General features: G+C 47.8%; 8 protein-coding genes and 4 non-coding genes across 12 annotated transcripts in view; 6 read left to right on the plus strand and 6 right to left on the minus strand.

The window, feature by feature from the left end:
• Positions 1–1,391: 1,391 nt before the first annotated feature.
• Pmar_PMAR016062 (Nuclear segregation protein BFR1, putative) lies at positions 1,392–3,594 on the plus strand. The gene is made up of 6 exons (XM_002765229.1): positions 1,392–1,631; positions 1,681–1,848; positions 1,892–2,031; positions 2,087–2,218; positions 2,268–2,580; positions 2,634–3,594. Exons 1-6 carry the CDS (start codon positions 1,467–1,469, stop codon positions 3,111–3,113), a joined length of 1,398 nt encoding a protein of 465 aa, XP_002765275.1. The 5' UTR covers positions 1,392–1,466; the 3' UTR covers positions 3,114–3,594.
• A 1,119-nt stretch (positions 3,595–4,713) lies between these two features.
• On the plus strand, positions 4,714–6,807 carry Pmar_PMAR016063 (ATP-binding cassette protein, putative; the record flags this gene model as incomplete). Its single annotated transcript, XM_002765230.1, has 1 exon — positions 4,714–6,807. One exon carries the CDS (start codon positions 4,714–4,716, stop codon positions 6,805–6,807), a length of 2,094 nt encoding a protein of 697 aa, XP_002765276.1.
• Positions 6,808–7,460: 653 nt separating this feature from the next.
• Pmar_PMAR016064 lies at positions 7,461–7,532 on the minus strand. Its single transcript has one exon. It is a non-coding gene; the product is annotated as a tRNA-Trp (tRNA).
• Positions 7,533–7,613: 81 nt separating this feature from the next.
• Positions 7,614–7,685, minus strand: Pmar_PMAR016065. Its single transcript has one exon. It is a non-coding gene; the product is annotated as a tRNA-Trp (tRNA).
• Positions 7,686–7,766: 81 nt separating this feature from the next.
• Positions 7,767–7,838, minus strand: Pmar_PMAR016066. Its single transcript has one exon. It is a non-coding gene; the product is annotated as a tRNA-Trp (tRNA).
• Positions 7,839–8,405: 567 nt separating this feature from the next.
• Positions 8,406–9,604, minus strand: Pmar_PMAR016067 (Rab7, putative). Its single transcript, XM_002765231.1, has 8 exons — positions 9,522–9,604; positions 9,409–9,469; positions 9,257–9,362; positions 9,109–9,215; positions 8,987–9,061; positions 8,841–8,933; positions 8,727–8,794; positions 8,406–8,680 (listed from the first exon to the last, which is right to left on the minus strand). Exons 1-8 carry the CDS (start codon positions 9,578–9,580, stop codon positions 8,602–8,604), a joined length of 648 nt encoding a protein of 215 aa, XP_002765277.1. The 5' UTR covers positions 9,581–9,604; the 3' UTR covers positions 8,406–8,601.
• A 211-nt stretch (positions 9,605–9,815) lies between these two features.
• Positions 9,816–10,069, minus strand: Pmar_PMAR016068 (hypothetical protein; the record flags this gene model as incomplete). Its single annotated transcript, XM_002765232.1, has 1 exon — positions 9,816–10,069. A coding segment is annotated over one exon (254 nt), but the record flags the coding sequence as incomplete, so codon positions are not given.
• A 1,455-nt stretch (positions 10,070–11,524) lies between these two features.
• On the minus strand, positions 11,525–11,773 carry Pmar_PMAR016069 (hypothetical protein; the record flags this gene model as incomplete). The annotated part of the gene is made up of 2 exons (XM_002765233.1): positions 11,525–11,658; positions 11,689–11,773. The coding sequence occupies 2 exons, from the start codon at positions 11,771–11,773 to the stop codon at positions 11,525–11,527; spliced, it is 219 nt and encodes a 72-aa protein (XP_002765279.1).
• A 707-nt stretch (positions 11,774–12,480) lies between these two features.
• On the plus strand, positions 12,481–12,552 carry Pmar_PMAR016070. The gene has a single exon. It is a non-coding gene; the product is annotated as a tRNA-Cys (tRNA).
• Positions 12,553–14,270: 1,718 nt separating this feature from the next.
• Pmar_PMAR016071 (conserved hypothetical protein) lies at positions 14,271–15,371 on the plus strand. Its single transcript, XM_002765234.1, has 5 exons — positions 14,271–14,366; positions 14,408–14,483; positions 14,595–14,662; positions 14,778–14,831; positions 14,877–15,371. Exons 1-5 carry the CDS (start codon positions 14,298–14,300, stop codon positions 14,988–14,990), a joined length of 381 nt encoding a protein of 126 aa, XP_002765280.1. The 5' UTR covers positions 14,271–14,297; the 3' UTR covers positions 14,991–15,371.
• Positions 15,372–15,451: 80 nt separating this feature from the next.
• On the plus strand, positions 15,452–17,091 carry Pmar_PMAR016072 (hypothetical protein). Its single transcript, XM_002765235.1, has 9 exons — positions 15,452–15,583; positions 15,632–15,730; positions 15,868–15,968; positions 16,012–16,107; positions 16,156–16,225; positions 16,488–16,555; positions 16,609–16,754; positions 16,842–16,909; positions 16,961–17,091. The coding sequence occupies exons 1-9, from the start codon at positions 15,484–15,486 to the stop codon at positions 17,086–17,088; spliced, it is 876 nt and encodes a 291-aa protein (XP_002765281.1). The 5' UTR covers positions 15,452–15,483; the 3' UTR covers positions 17,089–17,091.
• A 2,764-nt stretch (positions 17,092–19,855) lies between these two features.
• The window catches only part of Pmar_PMAR016073 (hypothetical protein), a gene marked incomplete at both ends in the record, with an annotated part of 3,681 nt that continues 2,899 nt past the window's right edge, over positions 19,856–20,637 (plus strand). Inside the window, 2 exons of the mRNA XM_002765236.1 lie at positions 19,856–19,985; positions 20,063–20,190. Coding sequence (XP_002765282.1) covers positions 19,856–19,985; positions 20,063–20,190 — 258 coding nt within the window. The remainder of the gene's footprint in view (positions 19,986–20,062; positions 20,191–20,637) is intronic.

A 20,637-nucleotide genomic window follows, 5' to 3' on the forward strand; every position in this document is an offset into this window, starting at 1 on the left:
TACTACTACTCGAGTGTCGAACGGACCCGCGGTAGAGGGAGGATTCCTGTTAGTTGTTGTTTCGGGAGAAGCACCCCTCAATAAAGCCCTAGTGAAGGGGTCAACTACAGGGGCCACAGGAGTTGATCCTGTTAACTCAGCAACCTCCTCCTTCTCCTCCCGATGGAGGCTCCTGAATGACCAGAATCATTATTAAACTCTGGTTCTACTATGGTATTGTGTACTTTCGAAATGGAGTGTTGAAAGAGGGCCTATAGGAATCACCATGATGATGATGGTGGTCTACATCGGCCCCACTAGTAGAAGCATTAACATCAACTCGGTGTGAATGTACAGGGGATGTGTCTGGAGTAGGGCTCTATTCCCCATCACTCGTTTCTTCCACTACCTCCCTTCCTGGGAGCTCCTTCTTGATGGTGAGTGCCACTGGCGGTGCTCCTACGCCATGGTGGTATCGGTCTACCATCCTCATCTTCTGAGGATTGCCAACGAGGATCAACCTCATGCATGCTTCATCGTGTCGCTCACCTCCTGTTGCTGTACGAGCACCCCTCAGGGCACACCAATCCCTATTCCCTTGTTTTGGTTTAACAACTTGCCAACCATCGTCAGGGTCCGACAACCCGGGATAGCCGGCGCCGCCCACTGAATCTACAACGGAACTACTGTGATGAGGCCGCCCGAGGGTTGCAGGGCCTCACCCTCGTGTTCTCTTCCCTTGCCTTTACCCTTCCCAACAATACCAGAGCCGCCTCCAATACCGCTCGGATCTCGTCCCCTCCCTTTAGCTCCTGAATAGGGGCCTCGACCTGATGGGAATTCCTGGAGGAGTGGTAGCAGAACTAATACAAGGACTACTCCCAAGCGCTCCAGCGTTGTATTCCTCCCCCTGTTGTGGAATCAGTCGCTGCTTAGCATTCGGTGGGGAAAATCGATGAACTCTGATTCCTATTGGATTTGATATGTCCGGCCCTGGGGGGCCAGGGTACATCCTAAACATACCCCAAGTTGATCTGTGCGTCACTGCTGCATGGGGTTCTACCTAAGTAACTGTTGCCTATCGTATTGGTATTCGCTTGATGACGAGTCTCGAGGTTCTCTTGGAGTCGTTTGTATCATCACTGTTGTTGCTATTGTAATCGTAATGTATGGCTAACTTCTAGGACAACGTAGCTTGAAGGCACGCGAATTTGGGAGAAAAATTAAGAAGATGCCTTAACGAAGATTCGAACCCGGGTTCTTCGATAGATGAGTTGCGCGCTCCACCGCGCCGCCAATCGAGCAGATTACATAGACTTCGGCGTTTCAACTGGATGGGTAGAAGAGTGAGATAGCGGGATCGATAAGGGGTGGAAAGTGGATACCGCACGCCACAGACATCCTGTGTCATCATCAGTACTTTCCCTCGTTTGAGCTAGTGCTGCTCGGCTTCCACCACCTTCAACACGCCTCGCATCCCTTCCGACATGTCGAACGCTAAAAACGCCACCACTAACGCTGCCGCCTCCAAGGAGAAGCCCTCCGAGGCTGCTCATACTGAGGCTCACACCAGGCCTCAGCCAGTCGATCGTGCTTATTATGAGAAGAAGATTGACAAGCTTAGTGAGGAGATCAAGGGTCTTCAAGCCAAGGTGAGAGCACCACTGCTACTGCATGTGGAGGTGTAGACTGGCATTCTAGGTTCACGATCTCAATGAGAAAATCCACGGCAAGTCCGAGGGTAAAGATGAGTTCCTCCGTAAGCGCGATCTGCTGAAACAGCAGATGGACGAGCAGCAGAAGCTCGTGTCTGATTTGGAGACTAAGAGGAGCAAAACTCAAGATGGTATTCATAACAAGCAAACTGAGGTAACCAACGATCTCTCGTTTAAACGCAACATGCCCCATGCAGGGACGCCAACTCCGTGCTGAATTGAGTAGCATGCAGAAGAAGTTGGGCTTCTCTACTGAGGACCAAATCGATGACAAGATCGCTGAGATCGAGTACAGGATGCACACTGAGTCTTTGGATCTCAAGAAGGAGAAGGAATTGTAAGGTTCATTTCTCGGACGAGTTCGCATTGGTGTGGTATCGCGACTTGTTCAGGATGAAACAGATTTCCGAGCTTAAACAGACCAAACCTCAGCTCAAGAAGTTTGCCGCTATGAAGAGTGCCTCCGGCGAATATGATTCCACCAACGTCGGACCCCTGAAGGCCAACTTGGAAGACATCAAGACGTGAGTTGTCACCTTCGAGTCGTCACTATGCGTTACAATGCATCTTTAGTAACCTCAACAAGGCCCGTGATGAGAGGCGTAAGCTCCACGAGCAGTACTCCAAGCTTATGGACGGTCGTCGCAAGGCTATGGAGGGCATGTCTGATATTTTTGAAGCCCGTGAGAAGCTCAACAAGGAGATCAGAGCCAAATACGGCCAGATCAAGGAGCTCCGTGACGAGCGCTCTGCTAAGATCAGCGCTTACACCGCCTGGGTCGCCGAGCAGAAGGAGAAGCGTGCCGCTCGTGAGAGAGAGGAGCGCGAGGCTAGGTTGGCCGAGGAGGAGAAGAAACGCCTTGAGGAGGAGCTGGAGAAGGAAAAGGTAAACTCTATGCTGCAAGTGTTGCATGACTCGATGATGTCAATCTGTTGTAGGAAATTCCTTATCTTGCTGAAATCGAGTTAGTCGAGAACACTATCAAGTATTGCAAGACTTTGGCTCCTGAGGAGAAGAAGGAAGAGGCCGCTGCCAAGGCTGATGTTCCTACTATTGACGGCACTATGGCTCTTGTGCAGAAGAAGGACAGGGTTCAGAACTACTACTTCGCTCCTACTGCTCAGAAGAAGAAGGGCAAGCACAACAAGCAGGGCGCTAGCCAGGCTGCTTTCAAGCACGGTCTTGATACTCTGCAGCTCTTCTCTGATATGAAGGTTGATGCTCCCAAGAATAAGGACGATGTTCCTAAGTGCATTGAGGATCTCAACAAGAGGCTCGCCGAGTATAAGGATCTCCAGAAGGTCGAATACGAGAATCGTCAGAAGCGTCGTGAGGCTCGTGAGGCTGCTGCTAAGGCTGCAGCTGAGCAAGCTGACGAGACTGCTAAACAGGCTGAGACTACTGAGGCTACTGCTTGAGTTTTTCTAAACCACATTGTTAATCAATAACAATAGTAATCATCCTACCCCTTTTCTATCATCGTTGTCGTGACGGTGGTGGTAATGTGAGGCGGTTGAGTGGTTGGAAAGCCAGTATGCCTCTTTCATGTAGTCTTCGTCGTACTACTACTATCCGAACCTAGTATCATTCTTGCTGCTATTGCCAGTCTCCTGATCTCGAAGTCGACTCTTCATGATCTCCCTTTTCCTCTCCTGCTGAACGGTTGTGTATCGGTAGTCCTTTTCTCGCGGCACTGTTGATTACGTCAACAACAGCAGGGTATTTGGCTCTGGGATACATCTCACCGTTATAGTAGACCTGCTATCTTTGCTTATCGTGCTGGGGTTGATGAAGTCACATCTACTTTATCACAACTGTTCCTGCCTATATACTACTACCCTATGAATGGTTGCAGTAGCCGCTGTGGGCATTTAGCTGGTTAGAAGGTTAGCCGCTCAGACTGGCCGCTAGAAGTTAGTGACTGCTCGAAGTGCTTTCATCGTGTTGAGTTAAGGAGTATCTTGTGGAATCTTACCGATGTGGAAAACATAGTTAACTGGATGAAACCTGTTTGATGACTAATCATTCGCATGTTGAGAAAGGAGTGGTATCATGTACTTTATCGTGAATCTGTCAACCAACATAGAGTTAGTAGAAGTCTGAAGAGCCTACAATGGTCAGGTGAGGAAGAGACGTTGTCAATGAACGGATCAGATCGTGCGATAGTCGTAGTCGTACGAGATCGTGATGTAGTAATCGTAGTACGACTATGTCGAACGGTTTGGCGTCACGCCTAGCAATACATTGGGAATGACTGTAGCACTGTCATCACTAGCTTGGGCTGTTGGTACATGATGCTTTCAGGATTCAGTGAGGAATGATGAAGTTGTGGTAAGCTAGGTCTATGCCCACCGCAATACATGCGTTTCTCTACAGAGCGGACGGCGGCTATAAACGTGATGTTCCTGCATACTGCTTATATAGGTCAACGTGTGTATGAACAAGTGTCGTCGTTTGCCGTGATACCTGCTGCTGGCTTCATCATCATCAGTCCTGAGTATATGCTTGCATGGGGGTGTGGGCGACCTAAGAAGAGTGTTCCGCCTTGACTCTATCGCATCTTCCCGACGCAACACCCAGTTTGAGTAGCTTCGGTCACACTACACTCGAAGCTGTCGCATCATAACTTCTGTTTCCTGTTGTGTTTGGTGGCAGAAGTTCACATCTTCATAATACAAGGAAATATAATCTTACTGCTTATGCTGATACTCTCGCCTCGTGGAACTATGAGAGCTGCAGTTGATTCGGAAACTTGGTCCTACAACACACTGTGTTTAGTTGAATACCATTTTCAGAGGTTGAATGTGTCTAGGGAGGGACAGCATTGTGTGCTCTGCTATCCCTGGCTCTGACGTGTAGACCTTGAACTCCTTACTTGGAGGAATCCTGACGTTCCTTTACCTGTAAAGTTACGAAAAGGCACTCTTTCCTCAAGGAGATGCTCCCATGTTATAGCCCCCCTAGCCTCGTTTAAACGAGTTGGGTTGAGTTTCTAGCGTAGTTGTTAGAAGGTTTCCTATGGTACGTTCATCAAAGCGCGACACTGCTCGTACTCACAAGAAGAAGAAGTCTGAGGAGGGGAAGACCAGCAGCACTTCTGCTACTTCAGCAGCAGCAGCAGCTCCTAAAATACAAGATGCTCAACTTGCCGAGATCGCCAAGTTCGGCTTGCCTTCAGGGCTCGCTAGCCTCTCTGATGCTGATGACTTCACCGCTCGATGGCTCGAATGCCTAGCAGAAGGTCGCCAATGGGGCGGTGCATCTTATGGTGGTAGAGGCGTACAGGTCCACAACAGTGGTGATGTTATCATCGATAATGTTACTCTATGTTATGTTGGCAACACGGGCAGTACTTCTCTGTTGGAAAATGCCAAAGTACAATTTCTAAAGGGACATTGTTATGGTCTCATCGGCGTTAATGGTGCTGGTAAAACGACTCTACTACGACGGTTGGCCTCTTTTACTCTACCCGGCACTCCTCTACATTTGAAGTATGCCTACGTGGCTCAAGAGCTCACACCACCTCCTGAGGAGGAGGCTCTCACTACTCTAGACTACACTGTAGCAGCTGATGTCGAGCGGGCACTGTTGATGAAGGAGGATGCCGACTTGAATGAGAAGCTTATCGCGGGGGTTGATATGACTGATGAAGAAGTCCAGAGGGTTACTGAGGTCGTGGAACAGCTCGATGCCATAGGAGCTGACCAAGCCGCTCAGCGGGCTCGAGCAGTGCTGATGGGTCTGGGCTTTCCTGAGAACCTTATAGATGCTCCCGTGAAGCACCTCTCGGGTGGCTGGTTACTCCGTGTGGAGCTTGCCAGAGCTATCAGTATGCGACCTGACGTTCTCCTGTTGGATGAGCCGACTAATCATTTGGATCTTCATGCGAAATGGTGGCTAACTGAGTGGCTTAGCGAGAAGAGGGAGGAGCTCGTTACGGTCATTGTTAGTCACGATTCGGAATTTATGGACGAAGTTTGCACGGACATCTGCCGAGTTGATTCCTTTAACAAGAAGCTCGTCTACTATACCGGAAATTTCACTTCCTTCAAGGAGCAGTTGAATGCTCGTACGACTAGGCTCACTGGTGCGCTGGAAGCTCAGCAAAAACAGAAGGATCGAGCGGCCGCGTTTATACAAAATAATAAGCATTCGGATGACCCCAACAAACAGAAGCAGGCAGCCGAGCGATTGAAGAAAATGGACAGGCTCAATTTCTATCGTGAGGACGGGAAGAAGTTCAAGAAATTCTCATTGAAAGTTTTGTCCGAGGATGCAGTGCGGTTGCCGGAGTATATTGACGCTAAAGTCTCGAATATGTCGGCGAGCAACAAGGTGGAGAATTTCAAGTTCAAGTTTCTACAACCAGCTGAGATCGACAAAGACCTCTACATTATGAAGAAATGTGTTATTGGTTATGGAAAAGAGTCTATTGTTGGTGATGTTACTTTCACTGTCCAGATGGGCGCGCGGATTGTCCTAGTTGGTCCCAATGGTACGGGCAAGAGCACTCTTATGAGCGTCCTCAATGACGATGGTGTAGCAACGAAGATTTCGGGTGGACGAAGAGTTGAGAACCGATGCAGAGTGGCTCTGGTCAGCCAACATCATTTGCAGAAAATGAAGGATTTCCTCGATATCTCCCCGGTTGAGTATTTTAAGCATGAGCGACCAGAAGAAGCGAATTTATCAAATCAAGAGATATGCAACTTTCTCGGCTCCTTTGGCCTTGGGCGGTTCGCCCTCTCTTCTGTTATCGGACAACTCTCAGGTGGTCAGCGGGCCCGACTCGACTTAGCCGTCGCAGTAGCGTCACGGCCACATCTGCTACTACTGGATGAACCTACCAATCATTTAGACGTTGTCAGCCAAGAAGCTCTCGCCAAAGCATTGGAGACCTTTGATGGCGCCGTAGTTGCCGTGACGCATTCTGAGGAGTTCATGGGCGCTCTACGACCAACTCAGTTATGGTCAATCGAGAAGGGTCGGTTCTCAGCAACTCCCGTGAGGGATGAGGAGGAGTTCAACGAGGTGTTTGGCGATTACAAGAGGCGTGCAGTCAAGGAGGCTCGTAAACTCATTAAAGCTTCCAAACTCAATGGTGTATTGTAAAACATCGAACAGTGTTTCACTTGTTTCTCATTGCGCAGAGTTGATCGTGGCATTGTTCGGGCGAGCAAGGGTGGCATCGTGTCGTTACAACGGTATACCACTGATGTGTGGATGCAATCGTGTCTGGGAACTTTTGAGGCATACATCCTACAAGGATGCATCGTGTTGGAGAACGGCCAACGTTAGATCTCCTCTTAGCCGATGAGGTGAGGCGATGTTAGTCTAACTAAGGCGTGTTGGCGGCGTTGGACTTTGAACTCACACACACACACCTGTTACGCCACTTCTATCATTTCTAAACATGAAGATACTTCGTAGGGCCTATCTCAGCAGTGCTTCGCTAGTCAATCCGAAGTCGCCTGTGAGTTGCCAAATGCTCCTGTTCGCATGTTATGCGAACCCGGTTTGTATCCCAGAATCTATCGACTGTCTTCCGATCGATGTGCGTGGTCTGAGTCTCAGACTGAGATGTCGACTTCATCAAAAAAATCAGCGCAGCGGCGTCGAACTTTTGTCAATCACACACCTTGTTGCCTGACTCCCGACCCGATTTCTAGAGTGATTCCTTTGGGCCACAAGACCAAACTATGTTTGGACACTGTAGGCAACATAGAGTGAGCATTAGACTCCTCACGTCATACGGATTTGTACTATGACCCCGGCCCGATTCGAACGGACAACCTTCTAATCTGGAGTCAGATGCGTTACCGTTGCGCCACAGGGCCAAACTAAAAACAATATTTGAACGCTCAAGGCAAGACAGAGCGAGCGCTACATTCCTCGCTTCATGTAATACACTACTTATGTGACCCCGGCCCGATTCGAACGGACAACCTTCTGATCTGGAGTCAGATGCGCTACCGTTGCGCCACAGGGCCAAACTGAAAAGGACACTTGGACGCTCAAGGCAAGACGGAGCGACCGCTACATTCCTCACTTCAGAAAATAAACTAGTAATGTGACCCCGGCCCGATCCGAACGGACAACCTTCTGATCTGGAGTCAGATGCGCTACCGTTGCGCCACAGTGCCAAACTGCAAAGAATATGTGGACGCTCAAGGCAAGACAGAGCGATCGCTACACTCCCCACTTCATTCATGAAAACAGGTGCAGGGTCTCGGCTTGATACGACCGGGCAACCTTCCGATCCGAAGTCGGATGCGCAACAGGGTCAAAACATCTTTAACCGATCTATAAATACTCTAGGCAATGTGGAGCAATTGCTATACCCCCAGTTGGTGGTATGATAACGGCATGGTTCAGAGTCTGAACTTCAGACGAGCAACTCTCTGATCTGGAGTTGAATTGCGTTGACCCTGTTCAAAGCATTGAACAACGTTGTACCCCATCACATGTTCTCGAGGATTAACTTTGCACAAGGTATGTGCCGAATGCAGTCGGACAGGAGTATGATTAATAACATTACGAGGATGTGTCGCACTCTCGAAACTATGTATCCGGAAATTTCGAGGTCGCGTGGATCATACCATCCAATTCGACTGCGTCAGTGGGATATCAAACTCGGAATCTCTCTTCGTGTCTCTGTGTATCACCATATGAGACCCATGAATTGTGACGCGCAACTAATCCAAGTTACTGGTTACTGAGACGGGACTACTAGATACTATATATGCAACATCGTCAGAGCCATCGTTGTCGAGGAATAGGATCAAGCCAGCTTGTCATTCTATGGGCCACAATAGTAGTAGCAGCAGTAGCAAAGGACAAATAGTACTATGAACGAGAAACGACACTATAGTGATGCTGATGACCACGGTAAACAATGATACGCTTCTAGCACTCGCATTGCTGCACATTAGAGCTCTGATTGTCGGCCGGAGGATTATTCAAGTTAAGTGTTTGGGATAAATACCTGATAATAGAAGACATCAAAAATAGATCGATGATTGGTATCTCACATTTGCTCCTGCTCCTTAGCCATTGCCGCCTCGTTCTGCAGCGCCCGTCGTGCAATTTCAATGAAGGCCTAACATGAATTATAAACGCTGGGACAGAACCGATTCCCACAGAACCTGCTCAACATTCAGAGAATCTTTGGCGCTAGTCTCGAAACACGGAATATTATCCTTGGATCTGCACCAAGTGGTCGCTCTTGCCTTTGATACCTAGCCAGAATGACCCGTTACAAGCGCACCGATGAGGCCAACAACCCTAGTACTTTTCGCTTTGCCTCCATATCCAATTTATTCCCGACTACCACAAATGGGAACTCCTCTGGATCCTTAGGCGACGCCTGATGTGATAATACTCGATATAAACAAGGAGATCTCCAACGGCTACCTGTATGAGGAACTCATCCCGCCAGGAATCCAGACTCTCGAAACTCTTGGGATTAGTTATGTCATAGACCAAACAGCAGCAATCAGCACCACGGTAAAATGCCACTCCTGAAAACAGCACTAGGCACTACGATAAAAGGACAAACTACCTAGACTTTGGAATCTCTCTTGGCCAGCAGTATCCCAAATCTGAAGTGTCACCACTTTGTCGTCAATCGTCACCTCCTTCGTGAGGAAATCAGCTCCAATAGTGGCCTACAGCTAACCCCATCGGGCACAAGCACAACCGACACCGGATCACCTTGTATTGTGGACTGAACTTCTTGTTAACATACTGATTCATAAGAGATGTCTTCCCTACCCTAAAATGGCGATCAAATATTCATGAATCCTCTACGCTGCTCCTATCACTACCCACTATCGCCCAGAATGATGACTTTCAATAGAACCTTCTTCCTAGGTGCTGAAGACATTATAAACAGATGGATTGACTAACGACTATGGCGATACTCAGGCTGGCAGTCTAGCGTCACCCACCAACGATGAGGCTCTTTATCGAATTCAATTCGGTGCTCCACGACTTCACTGAAGACAAATAACCACGATAAACCGGAGCGCCAATCGCGTGCGCCATGTTGATCGATTTGGATTCTAAGTTCTGGACTGTAACTCCACCCCCATGGTCGAAGAAACGTCTGTCACAGACCATCATGCGGGGCGATTGATGATTTCCTTTCGACAGTATGTGCTGACATGAATCTCAAACTCATAGCAGACAGTCTGTACCGTATTCCTAAGAGAGTCTCGAGTGCCGGCCCGACACTGTCGGGAGTCATATAGACTCAGCAATCTGAAGGGACCATCCAGCTGGAGAGTTGAGAAGAATTGTTTGGGAGGAACTGTAGTCAACGGGAGGACGGGGTGGCACCCCGGGGGTGCCCACGAAGCATACGCATGTGAATCTAACAACAACACGTTGTAAGCTCGGATACGACAACGAATTGAAAAGAGCTATGCTCCGACAGCCGAACAAAATCAAACAGACTCCGATTTAAGTAACCCGAATTGGGTTATCGCTGAGCGACCTACTGTTTTGATTGATATACCACCATCATGGTGCCACCATATACCACCATGATGGTGGTATATCATCGCCAACTGTATGCCAATCTAGGCCATACTCTTACGAGAGTAACCCACGTGAACTCAATGACCGAGTGCCGCACCGCACGCATGAACGACAGCAATGAATGATGGCATCAATAAACTGAGTTTACAGCTCAATTTAGCTGAGATCTCGTCATCTATCTCAAACACCCCCGTAGTTGGCATAGTTCTTTACATTGTGTCTACCTACTCCTCCGTACTACGGATTCCGTAAGCTTGCTACGCCAACAATAGATGAGAGCTCCACGTCCTTGTACAGAATCCACCGTTTATAGTAACGGTTACACTCTGGGTTACACAGCGCATCAGATAGTCATAGTCGCTACTAGCCAACAATAAGCTTCCCTTCAATCAGCCGTTCTCGTACTTCTCAGCTGATCTGATTAGAACTGGACTGCCTTCTCTCACATGGTTGATGAAGTGATCAATGCTTATCGCCTCGAATGAGTCTCTTTTTCCCAGGCGCACATCTTCATAATCACCATCATTATATTTCCGGCTAGCTATACGATCGTCACAGCCATCACGAGTCCACAAGATGATCCATCCAACACTGTATATCTGATAGCTTACTCGAGTGAGTAGTATGTGATCATTCACCAAGTCCATCAAGATAACGGAAATAATTACCGTTACTCAATGCTCGTTTCTTGATCTCGGCATCCGTATCATAGAGTATTCGCGACCTGCCCGAAGTGAATATACGCTAGCGATACCTGCGTATTGACCTCCGGCTTACCAACCGGGCTAGTCATATAGTGCCATCGTGAAGCCTGAGGCTGCCTCAGCTATGTCCTCAAATCAATCAGGACTGCTGGTAATTACTCCATGCAGGTAGTAGTTAATGGGTCAGACAATCTGACGTATTGCCCTAATGCGGGTCAGAGTGCTAACATATTGATCTCTCAGTCTGACTCAGACCAAGAGATCGGATGAGAAGTCCTCATTGAGGACGAGATTCATCCGCATTCTCGTCGCTATGAATCTTCGGCGACTAGCAACGTCTCTATTCCGTCGGCTAGCGAGCATAGAAAGGGAAAAAGCAACACATTCAAGGTGTCAACCCTGCGATGGCCTCTAAAGCCAGGCTTCACGATTCGAGTACGCAGTGCATACTGCGCACAGACAAGGGGATCACTTCCCGCTGTTGTGTTGTCTAGTACTAGCAGATTCCCAGGACTAGACAACAGAACAGGTGTCCTCTGATACTTATAAAAGCACTAGCCGTCGGCTACCAGCATGAGCTTCCATCAGGTTCTCACCGCCCCGTTAATTCGGATGCCGTTGTTGAGCATGGACAGGCCGTAGTTGTCGTAGTCCACGGTCGGGTACTGACGACCGCCAACGAAGCTCGTCCTCCGTGCCCTCCGTGAGGCTGTCCTACCTGAGTGATCCTGTAAGATAGCGGAGGCACCTCTGCGGAAGCAACAATTCTGGACTCCAGTTCCTGCTGCTGCCTTGCTACCAGCTGGGTCACTGCCGAGACTCTTCCAGTACATGGCAAAACTATCACCTGATCATTGAGAGATCGGATCAAAACTCCCAAATACCTCGCTACATGGCATGAAGACCTCATGATGAGGTGAGGTCTCGTGTGCTACGTCATCGCCATTGCAGTTTTATCACGGGAAGTTGACATACAATAAGGAAAGAGGAGAGGAGCTGACTCTGAGGCAGAGACTGCGGATGCGTACCAAAACACGAGGTCCCGAAGGAGACGAAAGAGTACCAGCAACAGTGAAGCAGCTGATGGAAATGATACACTTAGGACTACAGTAGCCGGTGAACACTCACTGGGGTTACCTTAATCCATCTTTCTTTGCCTAGAAAGATGAGGGAGATCCATTAGCGTTGAGGGAACATTACTTTCCGCTTAGCTAGAAGCTCAGAGCTCATCACTATCAGAAAGATCTCTGATCGGCTCTCTACGCGGGAGGTTATACAAGAGTGACTGGGCGTGTCTGAGATATCGCTCGCCACTTCGCAAACTCCTCGAGCGATCTTCTCACATTACTCCTCATTGCGCTTATGAACAAGTACCAGCGCCAAATCCGCTAACTGTAGTCATGCGGCATACCTTGGATGTAAAGGAGGTAGGCTACCTCAGGTAGCCTTTCACTGCTTCGAGTTCAACATTGTATGACGTCACGTCATTGACCGTCAATGATTGACGTGCCCGGATCAAAAATAATTCTAAATTCACTGCGGGTGTGTAGCTCAGCGGTAGAGCGGCTGACTGCAGATCAGCAGGTCCTCGGTTCAAATCCGGGCGCGCCCTCTCAACATATTTTTTTGCACAGTTTCTATTGCGACTCGTTCGACGAGGTTTATCTACTATATACACGTCGAGCGAGGCTCAGTTACGGACTTGAACACAGCAGAACTAGGTGACTACCAACTCGGCAGACAGTTCCATGATATGTCCAACTTCTCGGCTTGGGAAGGCTGGAGCGAAGGAACTTGAACCAGGAGTGTACGGTTCATGATCCAGCCGAGCCGGCTAGAGAACTTGTAACGGAAGATGTCGAATGCTCCACTTCCCCTGGGAGGATGGCGCACACTTCTCAATCTTGCCTTAGTCGTATGGTACCACTTGTAAGCAGAGACGGCTTTTTCTTCACTCTCCTGAGTTACTTTTTACCAGTTACAACACTAACGGGCCTATAATCTTTTTTAGGACTGCGTCCCCGAATAGAGAGCAACTTGAAGTCGAGTGCAAACTGCTACACTAGGGACCCCCTCCTAGCCTGCCCTTCTCTTAGGTGCTTCGTCCTAACAATAGCTGGTCTGTCCTCACCTCTATTCACGTTATCTGGAATGATCCGCAACGATCATGCATTAGCGTTGTTATGCGAAGCTCAACCCTTCAAAAACACTTCAATCTCATCCCCATCTGCCACCAGCCACTTACCATGTGGTTTCTTATTCGTGTAATTTGAAGCCTCTCTCCACTCGACATCCAGAAGGTGCCCACCTATCGTTGGTGGCCGTTACGGTCAGACCGTATGGGGACCTTCCCATAGTATCGAGGCTTAGCGATGTAGGTCGGGACGGATGCCAGCTGGAACTCTCGGAGAGTTACTCTCCATAGCCGTCTCAAAGAGCATTTTAGAACCAGGCTCTTGAAGACTACACTTTGAGTCATAGAACTGCCAAGTGATTCAGTCACTCTGATGGATGAAACAGGAACTGCATATGATCATATTCGCACCAGAAGTTGCAACACACAGCACTCATTGTCATCTAGGGGTCGGCACCGAATTTTTAGAAGAGGTTTGGCTCGGTTCGGAGTTTGGTTGATCAAGGTTAGGTCCGGATAGTTCGGTTTCCCCGAATCCGAAACACGTTCTGTTCTTCCGGACGTCGGTCGAATGATGACCATTATCATCATCATCATCATCATCATCATCATCATCAGCAAGCGAGTTGAGGGTATCTCGAAAACGTCAAAATCTCGCATTTGCATAATCATCACAGCACGGACACCCCCGGGACGTATACATAGCAAGTTCAACAACCCGTGCGATCGCAACTGGAGAGCATTGTTCGACCTGCGCGTTGGTTGTGTGGCTAATGAGAGAAGCTTTCTGGCCTTGAGGCAAGGAGCGCATCATAGCCGTAGTCCGACGCAAGAGTTTAACAGAGTCGTTCGACTCAGCCACTTGACCTCAGATCTCCCTTCAGGCGGGTTGGTGGGAAGACTATCAAGCCAAACCCGACTGGCAGACTGCGAACTCTTGAGCTTCTGGCGGTCCTTGGCCTAGCTTACTAGGCACACAAAGCCTCGACTAATGCTGGCCTCGACATTCGTCTAGTCGCTAAAATAGCCAGACGGCAGACAACTCGGGTCACTGGTGACCTTCAATATGGAGTTTCGGGCGAGCGCGAAACTAACTGCTCCGCCGCCGCCGATCTCCATGTGCGCGGTCAATCGCGGCCGGAGCGCCACGAGACGGCAGAGCGTAACGTTCATAGTCAGCGTTAATCGTATTTTTTAACCACTGGTTTTCCTCTCCTTCACTGATGCTTGCCATCCGTCGTGCTTCTAACTCATTGGAGAGATCGAGTCGTCGCTACTCATTCAACAGCAGGGTCCGTTCATATACCATCGATCTCGCGATTTATCCCCTCAGGCGACGTTCACTGGTATAAAGATGATGAGTGAACGCGAAAGGGCAGCTGAGAATATTTACTTCTCACAACAGGACGGTAAGGTTCGAAAAGAATCTTAGGTCGAGGCGCGTAAGATACGAATCATGTCGAGATACGAACTGGAATGATTTTTATGTGGGGACTGGGAATGTTCATGCTGATTCTCAGAGGCGCTTTTGAAGAAGATTTTGGAAGATAATCCCGAGATCGAGGTTGAGCGCGACCTCCAAAGATCAGTAAGATACCCCCTCATCTACCTATTGTTATTACCTTAACACAACTACCTCGATTTTGAAACATTCAACATCTTGAGAGCCTTTGTGAGAAGTAGTTATTGTTCTTTCTTCTCAGCCAGTGCACACAGGCAGCTCTATACAGGATAAGGTGAAAATGCTGTTCATACAAGTAAACACTGCAGGCCTGGTCAGGAGTGGTGATCCTCACTCTCAGAACGGCATTCCGCCAACAGCGAACCCTCCTCTATTGGAGGATCTTGTTCAGCTTATTGCTGAGGAGAAAAAAGCTAGCATGAGGGATGCTATGGCGGCAGAGGCTAAGGCGTAGCAACATCTGATAGAAAAATAGGAAAATTGTGTTTGTACCAGTGGTAGTTTATCGTTCTTTCATGGGTACAATCTCCAGTAGTGGTAAATTATCACTACTCTTGATCGTAGTTATGTAGTTGACGTCAGTGAGTAGTTGACGGTTGGAAGGCGTTATGATCAACTAGATTGGTGGATGACCTCAAGCACAATTACGCGTGGTAGTTGAACCTTTTCGTATGATTGCTGAACTGTTTTTACGCACTACGGGTATCTCTTTGCTCCGTCATCATTATCATGAGCATCCTCCTTAAGGAGAGGCTGATCAGTGATGTTGGTGACGGAAGAAGAGTACTATGAGTGCATTTTTTGATAATATAAGTGGACCGTTGAGATGATGACATTCGAGACACATTTTTTGGATAATGTGATTTCAATCAGTGTTGAGCACGAGTACCTATAGAATAACAACCGAGTAGTTATAGTTGGGGTATAATAATCCGACCGAGCAGTCTATGTCACTGAGGTTGGCGAGGATGGATGATACAGGGCCTGGTGGTAGTAGCAGCAGTTCCTCAGCCGCGAACATCGGCGTGCAGGGAGCTGACGAGGATGGTAAGTCGATATCCTATTGTGTCGCTGTTGTAGCTGCTGGGCTCCTAGGGGAAGTATCGAATGATGACGATGAAGAGTCTATCAGCAGTATGAGCTCATCTGAGGAACGAGATCTTATGGTTTCCAGTACGGAACTGCAGGATTCAGGTATGCCGTATTGGCTCAAGTAGACTCTTCGGTGCTAGGAGTATTAATTCCGATCCTATTGGTCGGAAATTCGTCTATGTGAACCATCTGTGCTGAATTCGAACTGGATCGTTGATGATTGCTTTTTGCTATTGTAGAGCCCCTGCATTTCTCGACTATAGACGGTGATGACAACACTGAAGGTGTGGATCTGACCACCATCTCAGGGGGCTTACCGAGGATATACCATCATACCCAGGTGATACTTCTATTGTCAATACATCGCTAATGGCGGCCTTCAGATAGGGCAGTGCTTGGTTGACGTCTTACACGACTTGATGTCGGAGGGTAAGGCATCTTTAGAGGATAAAGAAGTGGCCCTCAATATTCTAGAGGAGGTGACTGCTGATTTTGTCGCGATCGATTTGGGATAAGTTATGTCTCAGGAATTCCAATTGGCCTTCAAAAACTTATATCCGGGAGTACTGGACAGCAACTCTAAGGGTCGCGGAAAAGGTACTATTTTTATATGTAATCCTCGCATACTTGAATTCTAACCATGAATTACTTCCGAAAAAGCTTTCGACGAAGGCTCGCCTTCGTGGCTTGTTTCTGATATCATTTTGGGTTGATAAATTCGTTACATTTTTTACCGTCAAAAAATTTTCGTGTCCTTGCCCGGGTTTGGTGAACATACGTATGGCACTAACAGATATACAGAAGAACGTCTCGGAAAAATGACGAGTTATGCTTCAGTGACAGTCTAGATTTTTTTCAGGTAGTAAGAAGCGGAAACGGAAGGGGAAGCACAATTCAGCAGAGCAAGGAGAAGGTCTTGTGGATCAAGTGATTTTAATTCTGGATCAGTCCATGATTTCTCGAATTTATAATGTCCATAGGATATATTATCCATTCTCCGAGACGATCCGTTGTTCTCAAGAGAGGACAGAGGCTCGAGTACTCATCAACTGCAGAGGTCTGACGGGGTCCATGCCCAGCGAAGTCAGACTACTCAGATGGCACTAGACCGAGGAGCTACTACGATGTAGTGAGGGAATGGTATTCGGTATTTGATACGTTGAAAGAGCCTTTGTCGTTATGGTTAGGAGGTGGCTACATCGATGCCTCTCAGGTACGGAGGTGGGGCATGGAAGTTTACTGGTCGGCTTGATGAAATGGGTTCTCTCAGGGAATGCCAGGGTACTCTTATGCCTCCTACTCCTGCGTTGTGGTGGATTGACCTTTTCTCAGCTCTCCAGTGTTCAACGCTTCTTCGTGGTTCGAAGGCCGAGATGAGTTCGCCGTTGATACAACTCAACTTCGATGAGATTGAAGTTAGAGTCGCGGATCGTTCTGAGAGAGCAGCCGCTTCTAGATGAACCTATCGAGGTGAGATCATCTTCAGTCCAACTTGGGGCTGAGAATAGTTCTTCGGATTTTCAGGTGAGCTGCCGGGCTTTTATTCGAGAACTGTGGTCCACTAGATGGAATTATTGCATTGAATTACCAACTCTACGATTACATAGATGAGGTTGCGTTTTGGGAGCGAGGACTCGGTGCGGACGTCTTTTCTGTGCTTTTCATCCAACGTAGTTCATGTCATTATGCGGGCAGAAACTTGAAGTTGTTTGTTACGGCGACTACGAGCTTGGGAAGACGCCAAGGGTTGTAGTAATGGGGACTGCCTTCGCATATGAAGACGAAAAATAGACTTCATTTTGAAGCTCGCTGGAAGGGAATGAGAAAGCTGGATGTGTTGGACTCCGGTTTTCATTGAGCGGGAGACAATGGCCACGAAGTTCTCGCAGGACCATGGTAATATCACGTGTCGAACTCTGCTACTCACCCGCGCGAGTGAGGTCCACTCATGTTGGATGGCTCATAAGCAAGTGGTTGCCTCTCAGTAAGCCATATCTTTGCAAAAAATACTTTTCCATGCCTTTTATACTGTATGCAATTACAAACATGCCTGGCATGTCATGCCGCGCAGCCATGGCTCAGATTTGGGTGAGCTGATCGCAAGGTTACAGTTTACGATGCGGCTTGCATCTCACAGGTCTCTGACTGCTCACGTTCATCGTAGTTGCTCAGTTCAAATGTCTCCCATGATGTGTTACGTCGTGAGGGTCTCATCATGAAGTGTGGCTGAGCCACAGTTAACCGTTAGTAGCTCGATAACTGGTGATCATCGTTCCCCAGCTAGCAGCTAGTACTATTATCAATATGTTTATATACGTATATAGGTACCCTGAGAACTCGATCACCACGATAAGAATCTCTGATAAATATTGCTGAGCAATAATTGCTCTCCTTCTCTGCCGGATGGCTGCATTGTACTGGCCATTGACGGACACTTCAACTCGATCCGAGGCCCCGGGACTCTCATCGGAATTGCAGTGTGACCCTGCCAGTGTCTACACACACCACACAAGGCAGACGGGAGGATCGGGTAACCCGATTCGGGTTGGAGTGTTGGTCCACTTGTTGTGGCGCTCTGCTTGAACGAAACTAAAAATTTATGAATTTCCTCTTGCGGAGGCTTCTATAGTATCATCACTATAATAGTGATGGCAAGACTACGAGCTTACTGACTACGCGTCAACCGAGTCACATCATCTCTGACGCTGCCCCAGGCATCATCACTGCCGTGAAGGAGGATTTCGGAGACGTAATATCCAAAGGTGCAGCTTTCACCGCAAGGAGTCAAAAAAGTGACTCTCTCCTCTCGTGTTTTACGATGCAAAAAGTTGTATACCTACGTAGTTGCATACGCATTGTACGATACTCTCAGAAGGGATGCATACTCGGTGGATCCAAGGCAAGCTACTGTAGATGAGAATGGATCTTTATCCAATCATTTCTAATGGAACTCTTATTCGTGACGATTTAGCTGTCAATTCAGCTGGCTCGAAATCGTTTCGCACTTGTCAACTTCCTTGTGATTCGAGTTGTGAGATTTTGGATGGCAGCATTATGCGCTACATGCGAGTCGCATGATGCGATCCTACTTGCTTAATTAAACTCTAGTTGAGCGATTGCATCCGGTGTCCTCTGAAGCTGAGGAATGCATCAGATGAAATTCATTTGATGAATGACATCGGGTCAAAGTATTCAGAATGAATAGGTGACCATAGAAATATCCCGCGACCTCATGGTCGACGGTGACACTGTCACATTTTTTACACTGTCACAGTGTAGACGTTATAGCTCTAGTCTCGTAGTGTCAAGTCTCTCAGTGTGTGTCTCGATCGGCTAATGATTGCTGGTCTTAGAGAAACGAAGATTCATCGAGAGAAGAAGAATAAGCTTTGCTGGAAAAGTTAGGCCGTCGGATGGAGATCAGCGACATGCATTAGAAAGGAACGCATACGGCGATGGAAATTCTACCCAGAGAATATGGTCAGTCTGACCAAATCAGAACAGTGGGAACAAAGAGAAGCTCAACTAATAAAGCAGGATCAGCCTGGTGAAAACGATATCGAGAATCGCTAGGTGTATCGATGTCGATTTTCTCTCAGATGGCTGAGTAGCAGTGTTAGTCGAGCGGCTCGACACGAGCCTACAGAAGAGGTGAGTGGAGGGTCTCGATCCAGGTGGAGAAGTCCTACATGTGTCCCTATGATTTCAATCTAGTCACTTTTCCAGCGTGTATCTTTTGCAAAAGTTTGTGTTAGTCAACAGTTGGGAACACTCGAGTACGAGAAGTTGTGGGGTTCTAAAGGCAATAGGAGCTAAGTAGAATACGCGCAGCGATCCAGAGGGGCACGGGTGCGAAACAGTAATAGAGCTCTGGTGTGCTATAGAGCTTTGGTGTGCTTGTGTTTTGGAAATAGGACACTCTGGTTTTGTGCTCATCACCTCGCTGGAAGATGTCGTGAAGCTTGTTGACATTATCTATGATGTGGAAAGCGTTATCGGCGAGATATTTCCTCAGAGAATAATATTATATAGTCCCAGTTTGAAGAAGCTTGATTAAGTTATCTTTATTATGTCATCGACAGTTAGCGTTATTTGCCTCAAACTACACACCGATTCCGAGATACTTCGTATAAGGGTTGATGCCGAGGAACTCCAGACCTACGACAAGCTCTGTGAATATGTCGAGAAGGCCTGGCGTGAACTCTGAGGGACTATAGGCTATTCTATATGGATGAGGATGACGAGTTCTGCCTTCTTAACGATCTGTCACTTCCCGATGCGGTAGCATTTGCTGAAGCTAAGGGAACGATTTTCAATTCCGTGGCTCTACTGGATCTCTACATTGATGTCGATGGTGGTAGCTACTCGAAGATCTCGACTACATGAACAGTCCTCTCTCTGCTCTTCAACTGGTCAACAGCATGTTGGCTGCAGATCAGGATATTGATAAGGTCGCTCAATCCCTGGGGATAAGAAAGACGGATAGGTGCAGCAGGACTGATGCTGATAAGTCCAACAAGAAGTCTTCTTCCCAAATACTTGGGAGGGAGCAGCAGCAGCAGGTGAAATCGAAGTTACTTGTAGTTCTGATGTTCTTTTGTGAATTTCTGATGGAAATGTTCACTTATGCTCTTACATACAAATTTGATTCTCAAAGTTCCCTGCAGTGAGCTGGGATGTGTTGTATTGACGGAAGTTGTGGTGAAGGTAAACTCCTCTGAGAGGAGACCTCTCCCCTGAAAATCAGTACACTGTATTGAGAACGCAGCATCGAAGAGTGAATGCTAACAAGATCCTTTGATGATTAAAACATAGATGCTACTGGATATTTCCTATCATTCTGTACATGAGAAGTTTTAATTGAGAGCCAACCATTGAAGAATCCAGGCATTCGACGTCATCACTGTTTTAACACTGTGATAACACTTTCCGATAACAGTGTTATCGGAGAGTTATCAAGAGGAGATTGATTCGATGTTGAGTGTCTGGTCGCTAATCAATCTGTACAC

Source organism: Perkinsus marinus (assembly GCF_000006405.1).
Source record: "Perkinsus marinus ATCC 50983 genomic scaffold scf_1104296975560, whole genome shotgun sequence".
Classification (NCBI taxonomy): Eukaryota; Perkinsozoa; order Perkinsida; family Perkinsidae; genus Perkinsus; species Perkinsus marinus.